The sequence below is a fragment of the Bacillus rossius genome, chromosome 1 (assembly GCF_032445375.1).
Source record: "Bacillus rossius redtenbacheri isolate Brsri chromosome 1, Brsri_v3, whole genome shotgun sequence".
NCBI classification, from domain to species: domain Eukaryota; kingdom Metazoa; phylum Arthropoda; class Insecta; order Phasmatodea; family Bacillidae; genus Bacillus; species Bacillus rossius.
In genome coordinates, this window is record NC_086330.1 from 375,385,393 (window position 1) to 375,411,151 (window position 25,759).

Genomic DNA, 25,759 nt, shown 5'->3' on the forward strand with positions numbered 1-25,759 from the left:
TTTATTGCAGAGCTGAAACTTTTTAGGTTTAATTGCAATGTCACTGGCCACTTCAAGAAATGGTTTGAATTTCTTTCAGAAAATATTAATTATTTTTACCTGGCATTTCAAAATTCTCATAATTTGTTGCTATTTTGACCGCCAAAGAAATGTAAACCATATCATGAAGTAGCCAGTGGCATTTTAAACTAAAAAAATTTCAGTTCTGCAATAAATTAAATTCTCCTTATTTGTACAACCCAAAAACGTTGAAAATGTAACTTTGGCAGCTAATTATGCAAAAAGTATGCGCTGTATATATATTTTTCATTTCCTGAAAGTTAAAGAATTGAAAAAGTCTAGAAGTTGATCAGTGATTGATATAAATATAAAATTATGACCTGAAAGGGGAGGCACCCCCTTAATGTCCACCTCTATACTGCTTCTTTGTTTTCTTCCAGACGATATTCTTGTTCCTCATCAAGCAACTGTCGGGCCTGAAGGACCCCAAGGACCCGGCGTTCAAGAGGTACTTCTACCTGCTGGAGAACCTGGCCTACGTCAAGTCCTTCAACATGTGCTTCGAGCTCGAGGACTGCCAGGAAATATTCTGCGCCTTGTTCAGTCTCATGTTCAAGATAGTCAAGTGAGTTCCAGCGTTTATATCTCATCTGCGTCACGTGCCTCTTCGCCTCTTCGCCTCTTTGCCTCTTCGCTTGCAAACTAACAGAACATTGATTCTATAGACTACGTGTAAACTTTTAGTTTTTTTTTTTTTTGTGCTGGTTATTCCTTGTATGGAAAAAAAGTATTTATTGTTTTAAAAATTTCTTTCACTTATAATTTTTGAGCCCCCAAAAATGACAAGAATAAATTATCTAGATCAGTGCTGGTGGCTATCTTCATACTTCTGGAGGGCCAAATATTATTTTTGAAACTAATTTGAGGGCCAGACACACATAAATTAAATTAAAATTTCCTGTAAAACATTTTCAATTTTCACTTATTATGCAGAAAAAACAATAAATATAATAAATAATGCTTGTAAAAGTAGTATTTACAAAATATAAAAAACCTTTTAACCTAAGAAGAATTACAATGAAATGATATACAGATTACAAAAATATAAAGGTTTTTATTATTTATCTGAGATCTATGGCTTCTGAACACTGTCTGTCTGCTAAAAACATTTACTCTACATAAATGCAAATAAAAGGTAAGATTGGTAATCGTAACTTTAAGGAATTAAGTTTTTTTAAGCAAAATGAAAGTTATCAAAATTCACCCCAACGTTATTGAAGAATTTAAGATTGCAGTCTTAAAACTTTCAGTTTTGACAAGAACAAAACTTTGATAAAATTTCATAAGTAATAGTACTAGCCTTTTTTTTAAAATTAATAACATCTTTGAGACTTAATTTTTTATTAATTTTGACCAACTGTAAAAATGATGCATCAATGGCAAAAAAAAGATTTTACATACTTGAATTAATTAGTTTTGAAAGTCGATATTAATTAATATATAATTTACTTTGTTTTTTGTTGATTTACTATATATTTTGCAGGTTGTACAGTACAGAATATTTATTTTTGTTTTTTGATACTTCAAAAAAGTTTTGTGCAGTGAAGGTATGCAGTGTCACAATTGACAACTTGTGTTTATTTGCTGCAGTGACGAACACTCGGGCAAAGTAAAGAGCTTCATGCTGGATGTTCTCTGCCCGCTGATCACCGAGTCGGACATAGTTTCCAACGAGCTCCTCGACATCATACTGATGAACGTGGTGGAGCCAAACAAGTCGCAGAGGAAGAACGCGTACCTGCTGGCCAAAGAGCTGGTCGTCAAGTGCAGCGACACCCTGGAGCCGTACATCCAAGCCGTGAGTCATCTCCTCGGGTTGTCTATTTTATTGCCGATTCCTGTGAATTTGTTCCGATAGCTCTCTTGGATTTGTTGGTCGGTCACTCATTTTGTTCCCAAATATTTACTAAACTTTACTTTGGAGATGTAAAAGGTCTTGTAAGTAATCATTATTGTGAACTCTTTCGTGAATTTTTACTACTATTATGTGTAGGCCTGTGTGAAGCTTCGACTAAGTGAATCAATCAAAGCCCTTTTTTTTATGTCCTGTTTGACTTCTCCAGGAAATTGTCTATTTGTTTTATTTGACGCTTTGGTTGTGATGCAAAGCTTAGCGTCTGATGTAAAACTGCATTGTTGCAAAGTTAAAACTGGAAGCCTAAGATTTTCTCATGACAATATTTAGCTTTTTTTTTTATTTTATTTTTTATGTTTTATAAGTTTAGCTTGAATAAAGTTAATCCTCAATATTACTATTATGCATGATTATTTTATAATTTTTGGAATGATGTTATATATAGGGCCCAATTGGCTTATAACTTAATCATTTCAAACATTACAAATGTTTAACTCTGTATTTTATAAAATAAGTGTAATAAAGAATTGCTGAGAACAATATTCGCAATTCAATTTGATTTTGCAAATATTTTAAACAGTCAATTTGATATTCGCTTCGCATCAAAAAACTAGTATTTGCACAGGCCTAACCTGTGTATTAAATAACTGCTCTGAAAATTTGAGACTCAACATAAAATTCAAGATGGCTATTGTGATAGATTTACAGTAAAGCCCTTAATTTATACTATTGACAAGAAAATAAAATAACCATCAGAAAATGTGAGATCGAGCTGTAATTGTAGAATAGCAGTTGTGATTCGCTGCCGTGTTTCAAAATAGCATCATTGAATGGTTTCAATGCACCTCTGGCCTTGTAACCAGTTAGCTTCTGTGCAACCGGCCCACCCTATTCCCATTACAGCATGTATCTATGTACTAGATAGACACAGCTGAAACAGAGTTTAAAATAAAAGAAATGTAACACTATTTACTGTATGGCTGCTTAAGATAACTTTGGATTCTCTTTTATGATTCTTAAACTAAGTAAATATTAGGGTTGTGTGAGAATGAGATTTAGACCTCGAGAAATTTTCGAGAAAGAAAATATTTTTCTCGCGAGAAATGAGACGAGAATGAGAAATTTTTAAAAAATCAAGATTTACTATTGATATCACTTTCAAAATATATTGTTCTGTACATAAAACTGTTGTTTATCATATAGAATGTCAATTTAGTTGCCTGTGCACAACTGACATGACCCAAACACGTTATGTAAGCCTACACTAAATTATAAATAAACATTCACTCACTTAGGTAAAAGTCTAGTAGCTAACATGTTAATTGTGGTTCCCGTTGACTTATCGCCACTTTTTGTGTAATACTGCCATACTTATATGTCCACATCTTCCATTTTACCGTAAAATCAAAGTTTAATTTGACAACAAAGTTTACTTCTGTTAAACTGTTATATTCCCGCAACACTTTTTTTCCCACTTGGTTACGCCGCAGTTAGAGATAAAGCAGTATTAGGAAATTATTCTCATATTCCTAATAACATTTTACAGGCGTCACATTATTTATTCATACCCGCAGAGTAGCTCGCGTAAACGGGAAACACTGGTACTGTAATGAAAACAAAGAAATTGATACTAGGGAGGCTTTGGCGGGATTCATTACTCGTGACATCTTACAACTGAGTGAAACAAAGGTGGAAAAGGATATGGGATGAACATACAATTTATTCTGCCTTTTCAACGGTTTTGAACACACACTTTCACGTAGTTTTACATAATACAAGGGCGTGAATTGTTCTGCGTGTTCAATCCATTCCTTTACATTCCAGTCCATTAAATAATCACATACTTGCGCAGTCTTTTATTGGAATGAAATAAGAAACGGAACAGCGAAGCAGCCGGTCTGCCAGCATGACCACCATTTCCTTTTGTTCGTTAAAAATTAAATTTTGTATTTTGCCGTAATAATCAACATTTCAGTATGCTATTAAACATTACCCAACAAAATATTATGACTAAATTAAAGGTAATGCTTTTAATAACTTTACCGTAATAACGTGTATGTAAACAAAACCAATTTTGTAGGTTAGGTTCAAACGTATTTTATTATGTATTACGCTTACGTAATTTAAAAATTAAATACGGCAGTTTTTCTTTCAGGATAAATTGGAATTTCATATGACAGTTTTTATTCACAGTTTCGGTTATTGATAAAGGTTTTGGTTGGTTGACTATCGGCTAGTCTAATATCTCTTAATGATTGCATCATGTTTGCTTTGTGTTCCGCCAAATCATTTTTCGTCCAAACAGGCAGACGCGTTTGGTATTTTTAAAACATTTAAACTAAAATAATGGCAGTGTGTGTGTAATGTTCAACATATAAAAATACAACTATCAATATCAAATTTAGTTTCCATACCAAATTGAGTTGTTACCGGTACCAAAAAAAATCTCTTTTTTTTTTTTTTTCGAGAAATTATTTTTCTCGCTCGCTGTTTGAGAATGCAATATTTCTCGAAATTTTTCTCGAGGTTCGAGATCTCGCACAACACTAGTAAATATGCCTATCACACCTTGTGTATGCTTCTTTATTACATAACTGATTGAGACATATCAGAAATGCAATAGTTCAAAGGTACCAAATTCTGTACAAAATTTTGCAGGGGTGGAATTTATGGTTGGAGAAATTTTTTAAGGAAAAAATATTTATTTCCCACACCTTAGTGGTATTAAGATTTTAAAGTAACAGGATGTTAACACTAGCAGCACTTTTTTTTTTAAAGTAACCAAATGCAGAGTATATATCCAAGATACATACTGTATTACGTGGCCTGTCTCATTTTATTCAGAAACTGTAATGTTTTCTCTGTTTCCATATTAACATGATAGCGATCTTGTCAGTTTTAATATCCGAGTGATACTAATATGACTTACTACACAGAACATCCCCATCATTGAAAGTGTCATCAAACCATCCTTAGCTCACTCAGACCTGATATCATTCTCATTAGCCAAGTTAACAAGCTTACGATTGACAGAATAAGAGGCATTTTAGATTCATTAATGTGCCTTTCCTTCCAGTTCAAAACTTATCAAGCGCACAGCAATTTCACGTTCTGCTACAATTCAAGCGCCTGTGTGTTCATGTTCAAAAGTTACTTAAAATTTTCTCCGGTGAAGGAAGTTTCTCGTTGACAGCAACCGCCACGTCGTTACAGAGACACAGTCGAAAGTAATTCATGTTAATAATGTTCGCAGGCTTTCACGGCCATTGTCTGAAGTAGCTCGGCTTCTGGTTTGTAGCCGTGTCATTTTGCGAATAATTACGTCTCGGGCCGACATTGCAGTCTCGCCGTCATCAGGGACCGCTGAGTAGGTAACTGCTCCCTGACGACGGCGACAGCAGTGTCGACGGAAGCGTCGGCGAATGGCCCGCCCAGGACACTGCTGCAGTGTGGTCTGGAAGGCGCGGTGACGGCGGTGTGCGTGTGTGGCAGTTCTTCAACCACGTGCTGATCCTGGGCAAGGAGGAGAAGACGCTGGCCATCTGCCAGAAGGTGTACGACCTGATCTACGAGCTGAACCACATCTGCCCCAGCGTGCTGCTGGCCGTGCTGCCCCAGCTGGAGGTGAAGCTGAAGAGCGCGCAGGAGGAGGAGCGGCTGGGAGCCGTGGCGCTGCTGGCGCGCATGTTCAGCGAGCGCGACTCCAACCTGGCGCGCCACCACTCCGCCCTCTGGCGCTCCTTCCTTGGCAGGTACTGTCCCTTGTCCATCAACAGTCACATTTGTAATTTTTTTGACGTGACAACGTCTAATAAATCGATGAACGCCGGCTGCACGCACGAAAAAGTGTCCCGTTACGCACGTTGTTTCATTACGCTGTGTCCCGTTACGCTCATTGTACGCTTGTGCCGCATCTATCTCTCTTTCACACGATTGGCCTATGCGTCCGAGGAGAAGAAAGACAGCGGCAGCACACAACTTACATCTACATGTGAACTGTTTCGTCGACTGTTTATAAAGTGAAGTGAAAAGTTAATGTGGTTTTCATTGTTTATTACAGCAACAATTTCGGCAATGAAGGTTAATTATTCTTGCATTTTAAAAATCTGATTACTAGTATAATTTCAAGTATTTATTCTTTTATTATTAAAATAAAAATGATTCGATTTTATTCATAAAAGTATGCAATCATTTCATCAATGTTTTGTTATGACGTCACGTTAAACTATCGTCCGTAAACCGACTTAACAGACAATCAATTTTTTGTTTGTTTGGGATGGTGAGGGGGGGGGGGGGAGGGGGGGGGGTGTGATCCAAACATGTTTGAGTGTGCGTCTGGTTCAGAGGACGAAGTAAACGCTATACACATCATGCAGGCGTAATGAAAACACCAGAAATCAGGTTGATCAGTTATCAAGGAGTATCAAGGAATAATGATGAACATCACTAAGCACGCGATGGCCTCGCACACACCCGCATGGACTTGAACACGCACACAATGACGGCAAGGAGCGCGGACGCAAACACATCCATGTGGCTGCTACTGAAGTAGCGATAATATAAACATGTGTTTGTATTAACATAGAATACTAAATATTCATCTAAATTTTTTAAATGTTTGAATTTATACTTTATATATATAATATCATTCGGTCCATTAATTATTTTATTATGCCAAGTAAGTATAAATTCTAACTCGCTACATTAGTATACGCGCCCAATTTAAAATATTTATTATGTGAAACTGTATCAAAAAATTTAATCTCAGTAAAAATTATAGTAAAATTAAAAGGTTTTATAGTTTGTGTTTTTGAGTCTCTTCTCTGCAGATGTTTTTTTTTTCTGAAGTTTAAATGCTTATGTACTTTTTCGGCATTTTTTGGCAGGTTCAATGACATTAGTGTGCAGATACGGATTAAATGTGTTCAGTATTCCATGCACTTTCTTTTGAACCACCCCGAGTTGAGGAAGGACATCACGGAGACATTGAAACTCCGCCAGCATGACGCGGAGGAGAACGTGAGATACGAAGTGGTCATGGCTATCGTCACGACGGCAAGGAAAGATTTTGAAGTGATTTCCGACAGCGACGACCTCCTTGAATTCGTCAAAGAGAGGACGCTTGACAAGAAGGTGAGTACAGTGGCCAGGGGATATTGGTGACTTTCAAATTAAGCATGGATTGGGCAGCTAAGGGATTTGAGTGGTAAGCATATTTTTATGTGGCAGGGAAATTAAGATAAAGGTGTTATGCCCGTACTTTCAGGATCTGCACCGGATGTTTCATGACACACACTCACACAGCCATTGGCTTGAAGTTTTCTTCACATGTAGAACGCTGGTTTTCGTGGCTATTGTCTAATGAACTGTCCTCTCAAGGTTGAGTCGCAATATAGTGTAGCTCTGCATCACAACAGGTAGGTATCTTCAGGGTTGAGAAATCTACAGTTGATTTCTCAACCCTGAATATGCCTAATGCGATGCAAAACATGCTACCATCTACCACTACGATGCGACTCAACCTTGAGAGCCAAGATAGTTTATTTGGTTTGCATGGTCGAATTTTAATATTTATGCACATACTGTGTCTTTATGATAATTACCGTGTAGTCACCGGAAAATAATGCAATCCCAAACTTTTTGATTATGAGTTTGATCATGGAAATCACAATTCAAGTACATAGCACTTGAAATTATTAAATTCATTCCATGTTTCCTAGATCCTTTTTGGTACCACTTTTTTCAGTATAGTGATTTACATGGTCTGTTTTAAATCACCAAGCTGCAGGGGGGAAAAAAATTGTGTTTTATGACTAGATCTAAAGCGGTGGTTTTTCAGAAAAAAAAAAGAATGTGGTGATGTAGGTGGTTGGTTGTCATCTAGGAGGATGGGTTGCCTTCCCCATCAGCCACAGTAATAAAAAGCAGAAAGAACCCAGTGACAAACTCCATTTGCAATCCATCCTGTGCGAGGTTCAGGAAGCCTTGGACTAAAGTGGCATAAGTTATCCAGTTTACAGACAGTGTATAGTTTTTCAACTAAGTGGAGGTTCAGGAGGTGGTAATTAACCGCAATCTAAAATTGAATAAGTGACATGTTTAATAGACAAGAGTCTGTAGTTTTTCAACTAAGCTGTAACCCAATGGCAAAATACAAGTTTGTGATTATAATGCGACCCCAACTTTTAGTTTCAACAGTTGTGTTAAGAATCATAGCATTATATTCAGGTAAATATGGTATTATAATTTTTTGGATGAGGTTAATCATGTTCGTTGAAATAATAGGTAATGTTCCATCTATGATTCAATAACATGACATTTAATTTTCAGTTCAAAATTCGGAAGGAAGCTATGACGGGACTTGCCATGATTTACAAAAAGCACCTGAATGATTCGGATGTTCCGCAAGCGACGAAGAAGGCTGTGACGTGGATAAAAGATAAGATTCTCCATGGGTATTATATGACTGGAATGGAAGACAGGTTTGTGATTGACTTTTCGTACTTTCTTTAGATTGTTTATTCTTATTTACCTAATAGTATATATATGTAAGTATTTTTCGGCCTTCGGAAGTTTTCTCCCCTTAGTTTGCCATAATGATTGTACAGTTTTGTTCTTTTTTTATTATTTACTAATTATCTGTTAAGTAATGATTGTCCAGTATAAATTTTCCTTTCTGTGTAGTTACCTATTTGGTTGAGAAATGTAATATGAATTTTTTCCCATGAAGTATATTTTGTGTGGCAGGTTGCTAGTGGAACGCCTGCTCAACACGTGTCTAGTTCCGTTCCAACTGCCTCCGGAGGAGCGGATGAAGAAACTGTACCACCTCCTGGGGACTGTAGATGACAATGCCTCAAAAGCTTTCATGGAGCTGCAGAAACATCAGCTGGCGTGAGTTCACCTTAGTGTTTCTTGGAGAGAAGTGTGTTCACCTGAACTCCTGCAGCATTTTTGAGTTATGATAATGTGCACATATTTGATTAGAGTTTGTTCCTCATTGGGATAAGAGTGGTGGTAGTTTTGTTAATATTATTCCAGTCCTAAACAAGTTTACATAAAAATTGAATTCACATATACATTTTTATAAATCTGTTGAAAAATTAATTTTTTTGGAATTGTAAACACTAAGTTAAGGCTTAAGTTTTTTTATTAGATATTTAAAAAAAAATCTTTATGTACGCCAGTGATCATAAAATACAATCGGCGTACTAGGCTACATTTTCTTATGGGTCTGAGTTCCACTACGGGTGTGGAGATTTTTAGAATTGGTTTAGGACATGTACCTCACTAAGTTGTACAGGAATGCTACTACTGTTCCAAAATACAGTCATAAGAATGGCAAAATAATAATCCTTTGATTATCAAATTATTTATTACTGCCATCCTCTTTTAAAACTAAACTTTTGCTGCGCCTAATATTCTTGATCAGAAAACATTGTTGATGGGTGTAAGTGTAAGCCATATAATTTCTATTTTCACTGTATATAAAAATTGTTCTACTAACATTAAAGTATCAATTTTTGTATATTTAATGTAAAAAATTATTAGTTTTAACAGTTTTCAGATTAGTGTTGTTTTTTTTTTTGCCAAAGCTTGGTTCAAAAATTCCAAGTAGCATCTAGGTCATATGTGGATAATGGCACTGGTCACTGCCACTTTGGTTAAGTGGTTTGAGTAATCACCTCCCACAAAAGTGATTTGGTTAAATATCCGGTGGGGTTAAACAGAGATTTTTGTAAGGTGGAACCTGCGGGATGCAGGCATATACGACACCTGTCAGCGCCAGAAGAAGCATAAACACAAGGTCGTGCTTAATTTCCAGCGAGCTGCCAAAGCTAAGTCTGCTATCAGCAGCCTATTGCAAGAAAATAAGTGATTTGATTGTAAATATTATTCAATTATAACTCATTTTATTAATCACGTGTCTTTTGAACAGAAAGATACAGCAGAGGACATATTAAACATATTGTTGTTGCAAAACATAGCACCGGATGGTGGTTAAGTTTTACTGAAATGCGTGCGCAAGATTTAATAGGCTTCTAATGGCAGCTCAATCAAATATTTATTGAAGTATACTTCTTTCAAATAAAACAGTTCCATACAAGAGTGAATACTACATACTACCTTTACTTCGTGTTCAGTGACTTTAAAAAAGGACCATTTGTATACACTTCTCATTTGTTTGTGCTTGGAGCGTGGACATGTCACAGTGTTTTTCTTTTTGTTTGTTGGTCGGATGCAGACGAAACTTTCTCCTTGCTTGTGTGTCCAACAAAGGACAGTAAAAAATTATAAGATGGCCGCCTAGACACAAGTTGGTGCTGGGCGCTGCTACAATTCACCAATTATCGGGTGAATTCTTTAACTTCCGTAGTCACGGAAAACTTGGGATAAACAAAAAAAATTGATATGATGTACACTTAAAGTTTATTTGCATTGGCTTCGTTCAATAAAGTTGAGTTAAAAAATATTTTTTCCTAGTTAATGTTTTAGAAATAAAATCACATTGCAAACGAGCCAATAAATTTCTCATTAGATACAAAAAATTGCATAATTCAGACTGTACATGGCCATCTTTGTGTGTACGGTAATGCATTTTGAACATAATTTGCTTGTATATCTTGAACTGGAGTAGTGTTGTGAATGGCTGGATTAGAGATAAGCTAGCAAGGGCAAGCAAGCAGTGAGCTAGATCAAAGAAGTCATTCATTGTGCCTCAGAGTTGCGCTCCGACCTCCCTTTAAGGTGACTCCATTAGTGTTATCAGAGTCATTCTAAACCACCGGGACTGTAGTTTTTTTTAAATGTATTAAATTTTCAGTTCATGTTTTTTTAATGTACAGCAGTGTGTAAATAAATAGTAGTAATAAACAACCCGTACAATTAATTATTGTAAAGTAACATAAATATGTTCCATCAATTTTCAAGCTATTTCTTCCATTTTTGATAGAAAGTTGTCTGTGTTTTCAGAATAATTGTTTAATTTCATCATTGGGTTTGCATGTGCAACCCTGTATTGTCGTATGCTGTCCACATTATCTGTTTTGAATTATCGTTGGGTTCCTCCTTCTGTCGCTGTGCTGTCCAAAGTAGTTGTTTGTTCGTATTCACTGTTCTGGTCGAAACTGTCTCTCCATCGTCTGCCCGCTGTCTTCATCTGTGCTGTAATCATTTTTCGACTTATTCCTTCCATTGGAATATCTGTGCTGTATTAAGTTTTTTATTTTTTTTTTTCATCAGCTGGTTTTGGCATGATTTCTGTGAGTTTACGCATTCATCTTTTTTTTTTGTCTGCTATTGAAAGGTTCTCGTGATGTGTGCAAAAGGGCACGTGCATGTCATGTCCATCTTCCCCCGTTGCAAGAAGCACTCGCCGGAGGTGTGACGTTGTTTGGTACGGGAGCGGTGTCGGCGTGTTGGCGGCAGTGTGCGGCGCAGCGTGGCGGAGTGGCTGGAGCAGCACCACCGCGTGCCCTCGACGGACCGCGACCGGGAGATCGCGAGCCGCATCACGGTGCTGTCGCGCTTCCTGCCCGAGCCGGTGAAGGCCCAGGAGTTCCTGGCCAAGTTCAGCGCGCACATGCTGAAGGACGAGGTGCTGCTGGCGGGCATGGACGTCATCGTGCGGCCCGACGTCAGCTGCAAGGAGTCCACCGACACCACGGTCAGCGCTCCTCCGCCCTTCTTTCTTTGCTTATCAACATGTCCAAAAGAGAACTACTCGAGAAAATAAATGTAAACTGGCACATTTTTGTGTGCCGGTGTCAGTAATGTTTAAATGCGTTACTAGTTACGAATAAGTAATAAGAGGATAAGAAATGCAGGATGAAAAAAAATGTTAATAGGAATTTTTCCAATCCATTTAGATCATACACTTTGGTATAAAATTCTTGCTGAATAAATTACATTCAATGAATTTACTGCAGTAAATTAAAAAAAAAATTTGTAATTTAAGTTAAGGTTTGTCAAATTGCTGATTTCATTTAATGTTTTTAATTTTAGTTACATTTCAGTGCTGAATTATTAACTACTTGCAATTCAGTGTTATGTTGCATGGACATGCTTTGCAGTGTTTCTTTGGTTTTATCGCAGTTCACCGTATAATCTTGTCCCTACTGATAAGGCAGGTTCAGGACCATGGTCATGTTAGACTGATGAACGTCAGTGTAGGTTTAACGTGAATGCCAAAGAAAAATTAGTATTTGAAATAATTGAAAATAAGCTGCTTCGTGTATTAATAAAAAAAAATTTTAATTCAAAATAATCATTACGGAAATGTACTTGTGAAATGCAAAACGAGACCCTCTAGAAAGTGTTACGTTGTTTGTTTTTGCCCGGCTAACCACACATAGAAACGTAACAATACAAAACAAACAATGTTCCTGAGGTTCTGCTTTATTTGGGAATAAAAGAGTTTATTAAATTATCTTTGTTTATTTCTTTAAAAAAAATGTTTTTTCTCGTCGTTACATGGCTTCAATACACAATTTTACAAATGAATTTAATTAGAAAAAACTTCGTTACTTGTACAGTTTTTGTCTTTACTTATTCAAATTTTAACGACGTCTTTGAATTTTGATAGGATGAGGTCCAAATACATACCATACCAGACATTTTTCTGTTGATGGTCGTTGAGTCTTGTCGCTCACAAAAAAATAGAATTTATTACTGTCCCTTGGTTAGCGATGTAACTCAAGGTACGGTCGCGCACTGACCGAAGTCCCGCGAAGTTGGGCCGTTGCCGACGCCTAGGGCCTAAATTTCTAATACATTATTCCGGAAAAAAAAATGAACTTAGTTTAAAAAAATTACGGCCTGGCCCCAGCCCCTAGGCGTTAAATTGTCCCTTAGTGCAACTCCATAATATTGTGCGAGTTGCCGACGACGCGACCGGACTGGACGACAATCGAGCGACAACTGAGTTGGTAGACGAGATTACCTCCCTTGTATAGGTGAAGACAAGGGAAGCAACCCCGTGGGCCAACCGACCAATCACAGTACAGCATTCATCAACATGCCCAAATAAGGAATTTCGGCCGAGCGCATCACACCACGCCAGGACTCGCCCTGATTGGCTGGCTAGTGGTAGCCTCCAGAGACCCTTCCAGACGGTCGCTACAGCTGTGCGTACAACGTGACGCGTAAATCCCAAACACGCATTTACAAAGTGAAAAATAGCTTTCTGGCGCCAGAGTGTCGCGCCTGTCCGCTCTTCCTTCTGTACTTTCCAGACTATTCTCAAAATATTACACTAGCAATATCCAATAGAATATAAAATTACCCAAAAAATTCAAATACAATGTTAAAAATTTAGTAAACAAAGTTGAAATTCATATAAAAACTTTTGTTTAAAAATGATGTCCTGTAAAATTATAATATACAGCGAAACCCCTTATTTACGTTACCGTTATTTACGTTTTCCCGTTATTTGCACTATATTCTTCAGGTCCCGTTTGGTTCCCATATAGTCCAATACAATACTTTCCCGCGAATTACGTCTCAAAAATCGAATCAATCCCGCTATTTACGTCACGTAACAACCATAAACAACCAGAAAATACCGTGGAGCTAGTAGGCAATGAACATTTTAAATAGCAAAATATACATATTTTATAACATGAAAAGTTGCTTTTATTTCTAAACATGTAATAATTTAAGCCTAGGCGTGTAAAAGTACGAGTAATTATAGCAGGAGACAATCTAAAATGCACGAGGGAAAAACGTAAACTCATGAATGTACAAACATGGCTGCTTGTAAGTTCTGATACTGTATTTATGTCACAACTTAGCCGAAATACTGGTACGAGACATAAACTTCACAAGATAAAATGAGCGGTGTCTTGGTAACTGTTTTATACGTCTTTTATAATTTGGGAAGTATTGTACAGTTGACGCCATATTTTTTAAACTAACCATTTATTTCTGGGGATCGTAAATAATTAATTATTGGTACCAAGACATCATGATAATATAAACATAAACTTGAACATGTCACGGCAGCGAGAAAACTGGTGCGTATACCAATAAACTGGTATTAGAACTGGATAAAATTGGTACACGGGAGGTGGAGCTTATATTTTTTTCCGCTAAGCTCGCATCTATTGGTTGGCGGCTGATGGCGTCATGAGTCTGGGCGGAGCATAGAGTGCGCATGCGCCGCCGCGTCGTTACAGCAGCTGACCGAGTACAATGACCTTTCTCCGCGTTTGGCGCGCTATTGACTGTAAACATTCATCAATTTGCGGCCTTTTCTTAAAAATTTTTTTACTGTGAGCAATGTGTATGTAGCCCGTATTTGTTATAAACCCTGCCGGTTGCAACTGTATTTATAATTTGGAGAGGCAAATAATCTCCTTGAACAGCCAAAAAAGCAAGCAGAAGAAAATTTCAAATTTATTTTTTAGGAAGTAATCAGAAAAACATTTTGGCTTTCATTCTTTTTTTATTTTTGTCAAATGTGGTAAATTAATAATTGATTAAATACTGAAGTAAAATTTGTTGTTAGTGTGTTTGTACCTGCATTGTAGTATGTGCTATTAAACAAAAGGAAAAAAATTCTAAATAAGGTAAACTGTACTCCTTTTTATACTTTTCCCTTTATTTACACTTTCCTGCTTTTTACACTTTTTTACTTTGTCCCCATGAAAAGTGCAAATAAGGGGTTTTGCTGTATACTGCTTTAATTACTGACATTAATTATCAAAGGTCAACATTAATTATTATGAACTAGAGTTAACCCTCAAATTAATAATTAAGTATCTCAAGGAAATAAGTATTTTAAGGCTTTCCATGAAATTTAACCAAAGTAATTAATAACAATTCTTAACATATCTGAACTGTTTTCTATATCAACAAAAAAAATTATCCTTCACCTCAAACTTATTCTTAATATTATTATGACCCATTTTGCAATGCTACAAAAGCTTGAAACACTTGAGGGTGTACCGGTGTTGAGATGGGAATATCGGTCGAGATTAATGGGCGCCACCATGTGAGTGGGCACGTGGACCCGGCTGGAAAACTCTTAACTCAGGGCGTTACGTGGCCCGTGTGCGGCGAGATATTAGCCCTCCTGACTTTTTACGTATCACCTGTCCCTAACTAGGCCCGCTCTCAGCGTCGGGCACGCTCCTAATTATCGCAGTGGGCTCTTAGGGTGTCCCACACGCCGCTGACCAGGTTAGGGACCCACGTGGCCCCCCGAACACAAAACATGTAACACAGTTACATTGGTTTTTATTTTACTCACGGTACACGTCCTTACACGATCCTCCGTTGATACAGCTTTAAACGCCCGAGGCACGAATTAGATTAAGTGAGGAGGCGAACCACGCACGTGGTCGCCTCAATGTACAGACATGTCCGCCCTCGGCCGGCGGGAGAGAGACTGGGGTGAGCTTATGGCTTGCGGGAGGCAACATGGCGCCCCTTCGCGCCAAACACAATTACCGTTACACTTTGCTGTAGCGTGCCCCGGGTTACTATTAGAAGATACATAACTAATTTTACAATAATTATAAAATTACTTCCATGTCCAGACCGTCTGTAATAATTACTTATAAGCATAAAACAGGGTTCAAATGAGTTGCATGCTAGTTCCTCTGTCGCCCGCTAGGGAGCGTCCTTGTTCGTGCTTGGACTTATTAAATAACAAAAGATCATGAAGTTATTAATTAAAAGACACTCACATGCATAGCCATCGTTACACTGTTTTGGGGCGGAAAGAAAAAGGATTACAATATTAATTAATATTGTTACGAGCGCGCTTGGCTGCAGTGCTTGGCGTCGCCGCACTCGTTCGGCCTGTCTGCGCCCCCTTCCACCCGCATCCTCTCCCTGGTATCTCGTGTCATACTATCTCGCTACATCCTGACCGTCGCAGCGCGCACCTGCCTCAGATCGGGTTACTTAAAAGAGGCCGCACTGCGGAATAAAATGACTCAGACGCCTTTATCGGCGTTCTTAGAGCAGCCACCGCGTCCTTCGAGGACTCACGATGCGTTTCTGGGCATTTCGACGGCGAAGGTCGCCCGATATCTCGGAGACATGCCCGATTGTTCTGGATGGGAACCCAAGGGCTATTTAAGGAGGTTGGGCCGACCTTCGAGTCAGTCAGAGAGGAGTTCAGTGGGGAGTTCTCCCGCGGCGGAGTTTCCGGGCGATAGTGCCGCGGGTGCGGCAGAGTGGCGAAGTCCTTGGACGAGGGTTCCAGGGCAGGGAGTGAGAGAGTTCAGTGGAGTCGGGAGTTTTCCCGCGGTGGAGTTTCCGGGCGATATAAAACTGTGTGTGTGAAATAAAATCTATTAATTGGGCTATCCTTACAAACCCGCAAGGAAATCGTAACAATATCTATTAGGGGTGCAGCGCACTGCAGCTAAGCGCCCTCTTGCCGGGCTAGAAAAACACGCACACACACACGCACGAGCGGGAGGTTTGAACAGAGATGGTGGTTGGGCGGTGTCATATCGGGCTCAAAGGGGCCGCAGGCCCGGGCGACGTCACACTACTAAAATTAAAACTGACCGTAACAATAATCTCTGAGCAAACTAATAACACTGACAGAAATGCAAACTGGCGGCCCATGTCAGCAGCAGGAATCCACTGGGGAAAATAAAAAAACGCAGGCGGCTCGATTGGTGTGGGTTTACAGGATGTGCTGAGTCATGGCGTGCCGAATGAATGACCTTTCACTGCAAAGTGCATGTGTTCTATCCGAGAGACCTTTCAATCCGAGGGGGGGGGGGGGAGAGAAAGAGAGAGAGTGAGAGAAAGAGAGAGAGTGAGAGAAAGAGAGAGAGAAAGAGAGAGTGAGAGAAAGAGAGAGAGTGAGAGAGAGAGAGAGAGTGAGAGAAAGAGAGAGAGGGGGGGGAAGTGAATGTGGTTTGTGTGTGAGTGAGTGAGTACATGCAGCCATGCAACAGTGTTTATGGTTACCCCTCCCTCTCTTGTCGTAAATGTCCGTGAACCTGGCACCGTACTCGATCATCACGTTTCTATCTTGACAGGTTTTTATGACTGCAACTATGGCCAAACATTGTTTTTGCGTGAGATTTCATACACTTTCTACTGCAACATTCCATTCATGACCAAACTGCTGTAAAGAGCATGCTTGATTTATTGAAGAAACTGACAAGGAAATGACGTGAGGTCTTATCTCTCTAGGGGAAGGCACGGGCGAAAAAAATAAATAGACGGGGAAGGGAAACACTTTTCCTTTGTATTTTTTGGTAGATAGTGCTATGGCAAGAAGGAAAAGGGGGGGGGGGGGGGAGGAAGGGCCATAAAGAATGAAGAGAGGAAAGACGAAGTACATGAGTGCCATGTATTACGCAGCAATAAGCTGAGACATGACCATAAAGACTTCACTTGTATTCTACTGGAGACTGTTAGTTATATGGCACGACCCATATTCGAGGGCAACCCTTAAAATAGAAATGTTAGATTTTTTAGCCCAAAATTAAGGGTGTTACCCATAGGGCTGTGCGAATGTGACTTTTTCAATGCAAATCAAATGTGAATCAAATAATTGCACATATTTGTGAATAGCGAATAATTTGCGAATATTTATGTTCTAAGTATAAATCTGAATAATTACAGTAAACATTTGGCATATTATAAATTGTTGTTTAAATAAATTTTTATTGCTCAAGTAACATGTAAATTTTTATGTCTCTTCTAATGTTTTAGTAATAAAACACAATCAGTGGTATAGAAATGTCTTCATCAAAAGCCAAGCCTACACCTTGCCATCAACATTATGTAAATTGCAGTGCAAAAAGACCAATTCCTTTACATGTTCTGGATCCAGGCACTGCCTCTTGGAAGTAACAATGTTCCCAGAAGCAGAAAATTAACATTCTGAACTTCACTTCTTATTCTGAAAATTAAAAACGGCAAAAAAAGTTTATGAAAAGCAGATCATCGATATCAGTTTTATTTTCCGCAGTAAATAGTCAAGCGATTACCAATCAATATATCGAAGAGTTGTTTATTACAACTGCTCGTAAGCATGGTCAATATTCCGTTCTCAGTCTTTTGGAATCAAACGTGTTAAGGCAAAATAATTTTTAATGAATTTTATTTATCGTGTCTTTTTAATTTTATCTAATTATTTACGTAACATTTTCGGTAGTTTAAAAAGCGATTGCGCAGGAGCAATTCTAGCAACACAATTCTCTGGCCATGGGGTGCTCTGCTGGACATTACCACAAACGGACACGTTTTCTTTTTTGCTGTAGCCATGATGGCAGCTGTGTTTACTTTACTATCGTTAAAAAAAATTCTCTAGATTTGTATTAGTAAAATTAATAGAATGGTGATCAAAGAGTATGTGTGCATTAGTTTTTAAAGGTTATTATTGAAAGCTGATGCACTGGCATTGTTTAAAATAGTTTTACACTTTTATATGGCACATGGCTCGCCCAAAAATTGTGCTAAGGACAACTGGATATAATAAATTAATTATGCTACACATCACGTAAAGTTTGTATTTAAATCGTAAGCATTTATGATAATTTTCAGGCTACATTGTCTTTAACTGTTCTCAGCATGCCCATTTACCTAACCTAAAATTTGATGTAAGTAAAGGTCTGCTTACAGTTTTTTTTCTTCCATTAAGTCTCTCGGGAAAATGATTTCTAGAGGTTCGACATATTATTTTATCACACGTTTTGTCAAACAAAAGTAATATTTTAATTAGTGGTGCACCGATGCGGATACCGATGAATCGTAATCGGCGATTATGGGTACTTACCGATTAATCGTAATCGGCGATTATCTTAACGATTACTTTGCAGATTATTTACGTCCCGGCGTAATTAAGTAGGTTTTTACCATGTAATATTCTGTTACACATTTTAGGACGAAAGCCGGTAATATTTGTATGTATTACAAAATTCATCTAACTGCGTTATATCATAATTACAGATATTTCGTTAAGTTTAATAAATCTCATTGCCTCAAACAATAAAAAATGAATTTTTCCTACACGTTTATTTACGTTTCGTCTTTTGTTTAGTGGCCTTGTACATTACGTATAGCCAGAGAAGTAAAATAGATGGCACTCAATCAAAATACCACAAACAGTTGCAGTGGATTCTATGACAATCGATCTTTTTGAGTCGTAGTAGCGGTTCAAAATCGTGGTCCCGATACCTTCTAGTTTTTATCATTGCGTTTTACAAACTCGTTATGGGCGTCTTTGGTAACATTATCCGTTTGTTATTTGTATGTGACGTGAAAAGTGAAAAAGTATTTATAATTTTATATATTCAGTCAACATAAATAAAATCACATGTGCTAGAATTGGTTTTTAGTCATTTTTATATAATTATAGTGAGATGGCGAGTAGGGAGAAAAAAAGTGAAGTGTGGAAACAATTTTTCTATAAACTCAAGTGAACAAAATAAAGCAGCATGTTTACATTGTTAAACGGTAATTTCTTGATGCAACCTTATGTGATAGTTAGAGACCTGAAAATGTAGGTTTTATTTTTTTAAGAAATATGTGTTATTTTTCTTGGAAATAGGTGTTATTTTCATTGAAAATAGGTTTTATTTTTGTATGGTATTTACCTTTTTTTTCCGTTAAGGATGAAGAGTTGATACAATAAAAAATCATTACTACATTCGAAAAACTGTTGAATTCACAAAACTAAAAACAATGAGTATAAAACAACACACACAGAGTACAGATGCAACCATTTCACCAGCTAAGTAAATATTGTCATTGTTTTATCTACTTGCAAACACTCAAAATTAGCTATCAAATGAAAGCATGGTAAATGTTTCTATATTCTCTTCTTTTAAATTTTGTCTCCTGTCAGTAACCACCAAATTGTAGTGACTAAGAAGGCGTTCGCTGTCAACATTGTTGGTGGGCAGCCAAATGGCCTTAAGTGCTGCCTTTGTGAATACTTCATGTTCCACTCCCAAAGCCATCAGCAATTTTGCTACATCCGGTTCATTTTCATGTTTGACAGCATCCTGAACAGCTTCTTTAAGGAATTCGTAGCCTTTGTACCTAACTGAATTGTCCACACCATTAAATGCAGGGATGTTGTCAAAAACAGACAAAACACTTTTTGTTTCATTTAGCAAAATGTTTTTGGGACTAAACAGCTTGCTAATTGCTTTGAAGATGTGTGCACTTGGATCACTGTTCATCAGACTTTGAAGTTTGGTCATTGCAAGAGCTGATGAGTTTTGACATTTATGTTTCACTTGTGCTTTGTTGCTTGTCGTAAGAGATGATTCTGACATGAAAGTTTCAAAAGGGGAGTCAAATACACCTTTTGATGTGCCCTCGAAGCCTTTCAGTAAATCACTCAAATACCCGAAAAGGGAATGTGCTGTCGGGTACTGCGAACCTTCAAGCTTTGTGAGAAGGCTTACAATATCAGCTGCGTGAGTTTTCACAAATATGCACTGAGGAAGAACAATTGCCACATCTTTTTCTGAAACACCAGCTACATAGTGAATACCACTATTGTTGATAGCCTTCTTTTCATCTAGCTTGAAGAAATTAACAATGTCAACCAAATATTCTGCCAAATAAAACACTGCTCTGAACCACGAGTTCCAGCGTGTTGTTACTGGCATTGGAAACAAATTTGCAGCTTTAGTTGTATGTTCTGATAGATACTGCAAATAATGATGTTTCCTTTTCCGTGTATTAAGAAACGCAGTTTTCACCTTTACTACAGCCTCATTTACTTCTTTCAGTCCAATGGAAAAGCAATTGCCTACCAAAGCTAGTTTGTGGGCCCAGCATTGAACATGGGCAATGTGCTCTCCAAAAAGGACCTGCAACGATGTGACACATTTCGTCATGTAACGTGCTGAGTCTGTGACAATTGCTTGAATGTCCATGAAATTGACACTGTATTTATTAATACACTCAAGAATGGCCTGGGAACATGTTGTAGCATCTGCTTTCTCCAGAATGTTTACTGCAGCTACCTTTACCACTGGATCTGTTAAACTGTTTGACTGAATCTTAAAAAGCACCACAAACACACATCTCCCTTTGGAATCCGTAGTCTCATCACACAGAATATCAACACATCTATGCTGTGCTAATTGTTTTATTTCATCGAAGTGTGTTTGTGCTATCACAGACACATATGATTCCCTAAGAGATCTAACGCAAGGCAAGTCTCCAGCCCCTAAAACAAACATGTGAAGAAAATGCAATTAAAATTCCCTATTTTCTCAATCCTTTACAGAACTACATGCCTAGTTGTCACAGATTTGAAATTAAACTTACCTTCAATAAACTCATTCATCCATTCTCTTAAATTAGGATCATCCAGCTTTTCCAAAGGAATGTTGGCTTTTGAGAAAGCCTCAGTAGTTTTAACTGCAAGATTGTCAACTGTCAATTTCCTCCTTTTTGCACTATGTAGGTTGGCAAGTACAGATGCGACGTGCCGCGCACGTCTATAATCACGAAGCCGTCAGCCCCTTCCTTCCTAAACACGTGTGCGCGCCGCCACCACTGACGGCCGCGACAGCTGTCACCGTCCGGCCACCACCGCGTCGCCGTTGCCAGGACAACCACGCCGCGTCCTTGGTTGCCATGCCAACCAGCTGGGTGCGCGCGCACACTCCTACCGGCCGCCACCCCTCGCCTACCCCTCTCTCGCCAGGCCAGCCGAGTGCGCGCGCAGCTTCCCCCTCCTCACCCAGCACCGCCTACTGGCCGCCACCCCTCGCCTACCCCTCTCTCGCCAGGCCAGCCGAGTGCGCACGCAGCTTCCCCCTCCTCACCCAGCACCGCCTACTGGCCGCCACCCCTCGCCTACCCCTCTCTCGCCAGGCCGAGCGGGTGCGCGCGCAGCCTCCCCCTCCTCACCCTCCTCCGCCTGCCCAGCCGCCTCCACCCGCCTTCCCCTCACCAAACAAGCCGAGGTCCGTCCAAGTCACGTAGGCCGGCTGGACTTCCTGGAAGCGCCCGTGATTCTTGGAACCCTCGGCCCTTCCTACGTCACGCCCTGGCCCTCAAATTGAAATAAAAAAAAATAGAACACCAAACAAAATGCTAAAATTCGCGTTTTTAGAACAAAAGACTGAAATTCGCATTATTCAAAATAAAAGGCCGAAATTCGCGTTATTTTTCGCTTTATAGCAAATGCTATTTTTTCAGGTCTCTAGTGATAGTCGATAATGCTAGTTTTCCGCAACACAACTTACCCATTGTAAATTACAATTATTAGACTGTAGTTCAAGTTGTGTACAATAACAAATATTTAAATAGAAGTTAATTTAATTTCCCCTTTCAATGACTTAATAGTGTACTTTATATATTTTTATACTGTTATTATAACTGTATTGTCAATTTTACCTAATCATGTTATTAAATTCACATGGGAATAAAAAATTTTGTGTGCATTATTACACTTAAAAAAATTTCTTCTTTATAATCGGTAACTGAATCGGTATCTGCCGATTATTGCTCTCATAATCGGTAATTGAATCGGTAATTGGTAAAGTCATATCGGTGCACCACTAATTTTAATACATTCGAAAACTTTCGAATATTTGAAATTTTCAAATACCTAATTTGGTTTCAAATGTGAATCGAATCAAATATTTGATTTGCACGAATATTTGCAATTTCAAATATTTGCACACCCCTAGTTACCCATATGTAGGGGCAACCCTTCCGCGAGTAAATACGGTATATACATGATAAAGAAACCAGTTGAATTAAAAAAAAAAATGTATGACACATAATCTAGCAATATCTTTACTAAAATTACTTTTTTTTTAAATTATATTTTTCTCCATGAAAAAAACGTTTTATTGTCTCAAGTATTTTTTTATGCCATTTAATGGACGTGCAAAATCACACGCATAAAGTTTAACCTTACCAAAATGAAAAATTTAAACAGGCAGAAAATTAACTCTGTATTATTTTCTTTTTCGTTTGTTATGTTTTGGTTATAAACAAATGTCTTGACTTCAAAAATTGCAATATGTAAGCATTTTCAAAAGTCCCTTTCATTTAAAAATGTCATTAAAATACGTATGAATTATATAATAACTTTTATTGTAGACAAAAAAAAATACATCTGCCTATTGATAGATGTTAGGCACTGACATTTTACTTGATAGTCAAAGATATGAAGGTACATAGTGTGACACTTTCGTGATTGTGCTGAACTGCAATACTATTGATTGCTGCTGTAGTAGAAACATTGTAAATTTGAGACATTAAAATATTTTCGTGAAATAGTTTGTCTGCTGTGTTTTAAAATGGTGTCTTTTCCAGTGTTTTGAAACATAAATAGCAGTAGAAATGTTTACCAGGCAGTGTAGTCTTGTAAAATTAACTGTTTGTACTTACAGAAAAATGCCCCAAAAAAAAAAAAAAAAAAAATATATATATATATATATATATATATATATATATATATATATATATATATATATATATATATTGACAAGGTCGGGGGATTCGGTAGTATTTATAACGTACTTTTAGTGGGCGCCACCGTGTCTAGGGGGCACGGACCCGGCGAGAAGACTCTGTCTCAGGCGTGACGTAGCCCGTGTGGCGGCGTGACTCGTTTCCCCCTTTCGCAATTACCTTAACCACGCAGTGGGATCTCAGGGCGCCCCACACGCCGACAAACAACACTCGAAGCACGCAAACACAATGTCTCTATGAAAACGCCTTCCTCGGAGAGCCGGAACGGAGCGTCTCTCTTCAGCTGGCGACGGGAAGCGACTGCGCGAGCAATCGCCGCAGAGGTAGTGAGGTGAAGAGGGGGGGGGGGGGGGTGTTTGGCGCCAAGCGCCCTGAACAGTTACCCTGTCTCCCGTCGTGCCGCGGACGTGGTTAAAATGCATAAAAATTACAATAAATTTTAATATAAAAACATATGGCACTTGGGGAACAAAACAAAAGATTGCACAGTATTATTATATCTTGGGGAGCGAAGCACTGATTCTACAGCGCCCTCTTGCGGCGGCGCGCTATTTAAAACACGTCAGCCGGGAGGATTAACAGGAAGGTAGGGAGGTGGTGGCACATCGGGCTCAGATGGGCGTAGCCCTGGACGACGTCAATTGCCCCCTCCTAAAGTAGGCCGATGTGATGACATCTCCCGACCTTGAGTGGGCGTGGCATTGTTTACCTCGCGCTCCCTGTGGCAATGTTTACATTTCGCCAGCTGAGCAGCAGCTCCGTGCCCTTGGATGTCTCCTGGGTCGTAGGTTGTACCTTGGAGCGGGCTCGGGTGCTTCTCTCTCTCCTTCACCTGCCTCGGATTCTGCGGGTTCTTCCACGAAGACCCGAAAGTCTGAGTCCTCTATGGAATAGTGGAATGGCCACATCATCTCATGGCTGTCCGGCGACTCTGGTCGTTCGTCCGCTTCGTCTGGCGTCCATATCAGAGGCAAGGGCATACCGTCTCCTCTCGTCGACAGTTCGTCTGTTTCCGCGAACCCGCGGAAGGGAGAGTCCTCTCCGTCTGTCTCTGTGAACAGCTGTCTTGTCAGGCCCGTTCTGCGTGGGGCTGGAACTGGCGACTCCACTTCCACTCCTGGAAACCCGTGGAATCCTGCGCCCTCGTTCTCCATAGGGGTTGATGTTGCAGCATTGGCGTGATGTTGGTCCTCGGTAACTGTGGGGGTCACGGGTTCGCTTCCCTCTCCCTCAGGGCCTCCTTCCCTGCCTCCGTGCGCGATTCGTACATCATCCCGATGGTACTTCGCGGCACGACCACTCGGAAGTGTGACTACGACCGCGGTGGGACCTGGTATGCGCAACACTGCTATGGGGCCGATCCACTTGGGTGCAAGCCCCGCACAGAAGTTTTTGTTTCCAGCTGAGAGTGGATGTAGACGCGCGTACACCATCTGCCCAGGTGTCAGTGGCGGCGGTGGTCGTGTGGTGACGGGTGTGTGTTGCGCCTGGTAGGCCGCCTGCCTGCGACGAGCCTCTTCATGCGTCATAGCGATGTTCCGCCCGCGCTCTTCTGGGGATTCTTCCCTGTCCTCCGCGCATCTCTCTTGCACCCGGTACTGGCCGGGCAGGGGTAGGTTACGTCCTTGCACGAGTGTGGCTGGAGATTCGCCGGTAACTGTGTTCACACGGCGCCGCAGGCAATAAGTGATTTCCGGGATGTGCGTGTCCCACAGGGTGTGGTCTTCAGCCAGCCGGAGTCTCAGCTGCGCCTTTATCTCCTGGTTGCGCCTCTCGGTGGGGTTAGCGCGGGGGTGGTACAATGGCGTGGTATGCGTCGTGACTCGCCACGCCTCGCATAGCTCCCTCCACTTCCGTCCCGAGAACTGTGACGCGTTATCCGTCAACACAACGCGTGGGTAGCCCCAGCGCGGGAAAAATTCTGTGTCCATGGTGCGTGCAATGGTGCCAGCGCGGCAGTTTGACAGCGGAAAGGCCTCGACCCAGCGCGTGAAGCAATCCGTCACAACCAACAGGAATCTCTTCCCGCGTGCTGACCTTGGGTACGGCCCCATCAAATCCAGAGCGACCGTGTGAAATGGCTCGGATGGTCGCCGGGGTCTTTGTTGTTCTCGCCCATCGGCTCGCCGCACCTTTCGCCGTTGGCAGTGTCGGCATCCTCGCACGCCGTCCCTCACATACTTGTTAACCCCGGGCCAAAAGAAGAGGTCTCGTACTGCACGTACAGTCTGATCCGTACCCGGGTGTCCGGCTAGTCTGTTCACATGTAACATTGTGAATATTTCGCGTCGCGTCATTGCGGGTGCAAATGTCCGCCATGGTTGTTGAGTGCCTGCGGTGCGTGCCTGTAACAATCCCTCGAGCACACGGTACCCCTCGCACGCAGCCTCCCCGCACTGACGTATTAGC

General features: G+C 39.9%; 1 protein-coding gene across 3 annotated transcripts in view; it reads left to right on the plus strand.

Annotated features, from left to right (window-relative positions):
- LOC134528532 (sister chromatid cohesion protein PDS5 homolog B) overlaps positions 1-25,759 on the plus strand; it is a 70,735-nt gene that overhangs the window by 13,164 nt on the left and 31,812 nt on the right. For all 3 annotated transcript variants that reach the window (XM_063362234.1, XM_063362236.1, XM_063362235.1), the window contains exons 4-10: positions 441-625; positions 1,651-1,858; positions 5,408-5,667; positions 6,802-7,048; positions 8,246-8,397; positions 8,663-8,809; positions 11,345-11,582. In XM_063362234.1, the coding sequence (XP_063218304.1) occupies positions 441-625; positions 1,651-1,858; positions 5,408-5,667; positions 6,802-7,048; positions 8,246-8,397; positions 8,663-8,809; positions 11,345-11,582 (1,437 nt within the window). The remainder of the gene's footprint in view (positions 1-440; positions 626-1,650; positions 1,859-5,407; positions 5,668-6,801; positions 7,049-8,245; positions 8,398-8,662; positions 8,810-11,344; positions 11,583-25,759) is intronic.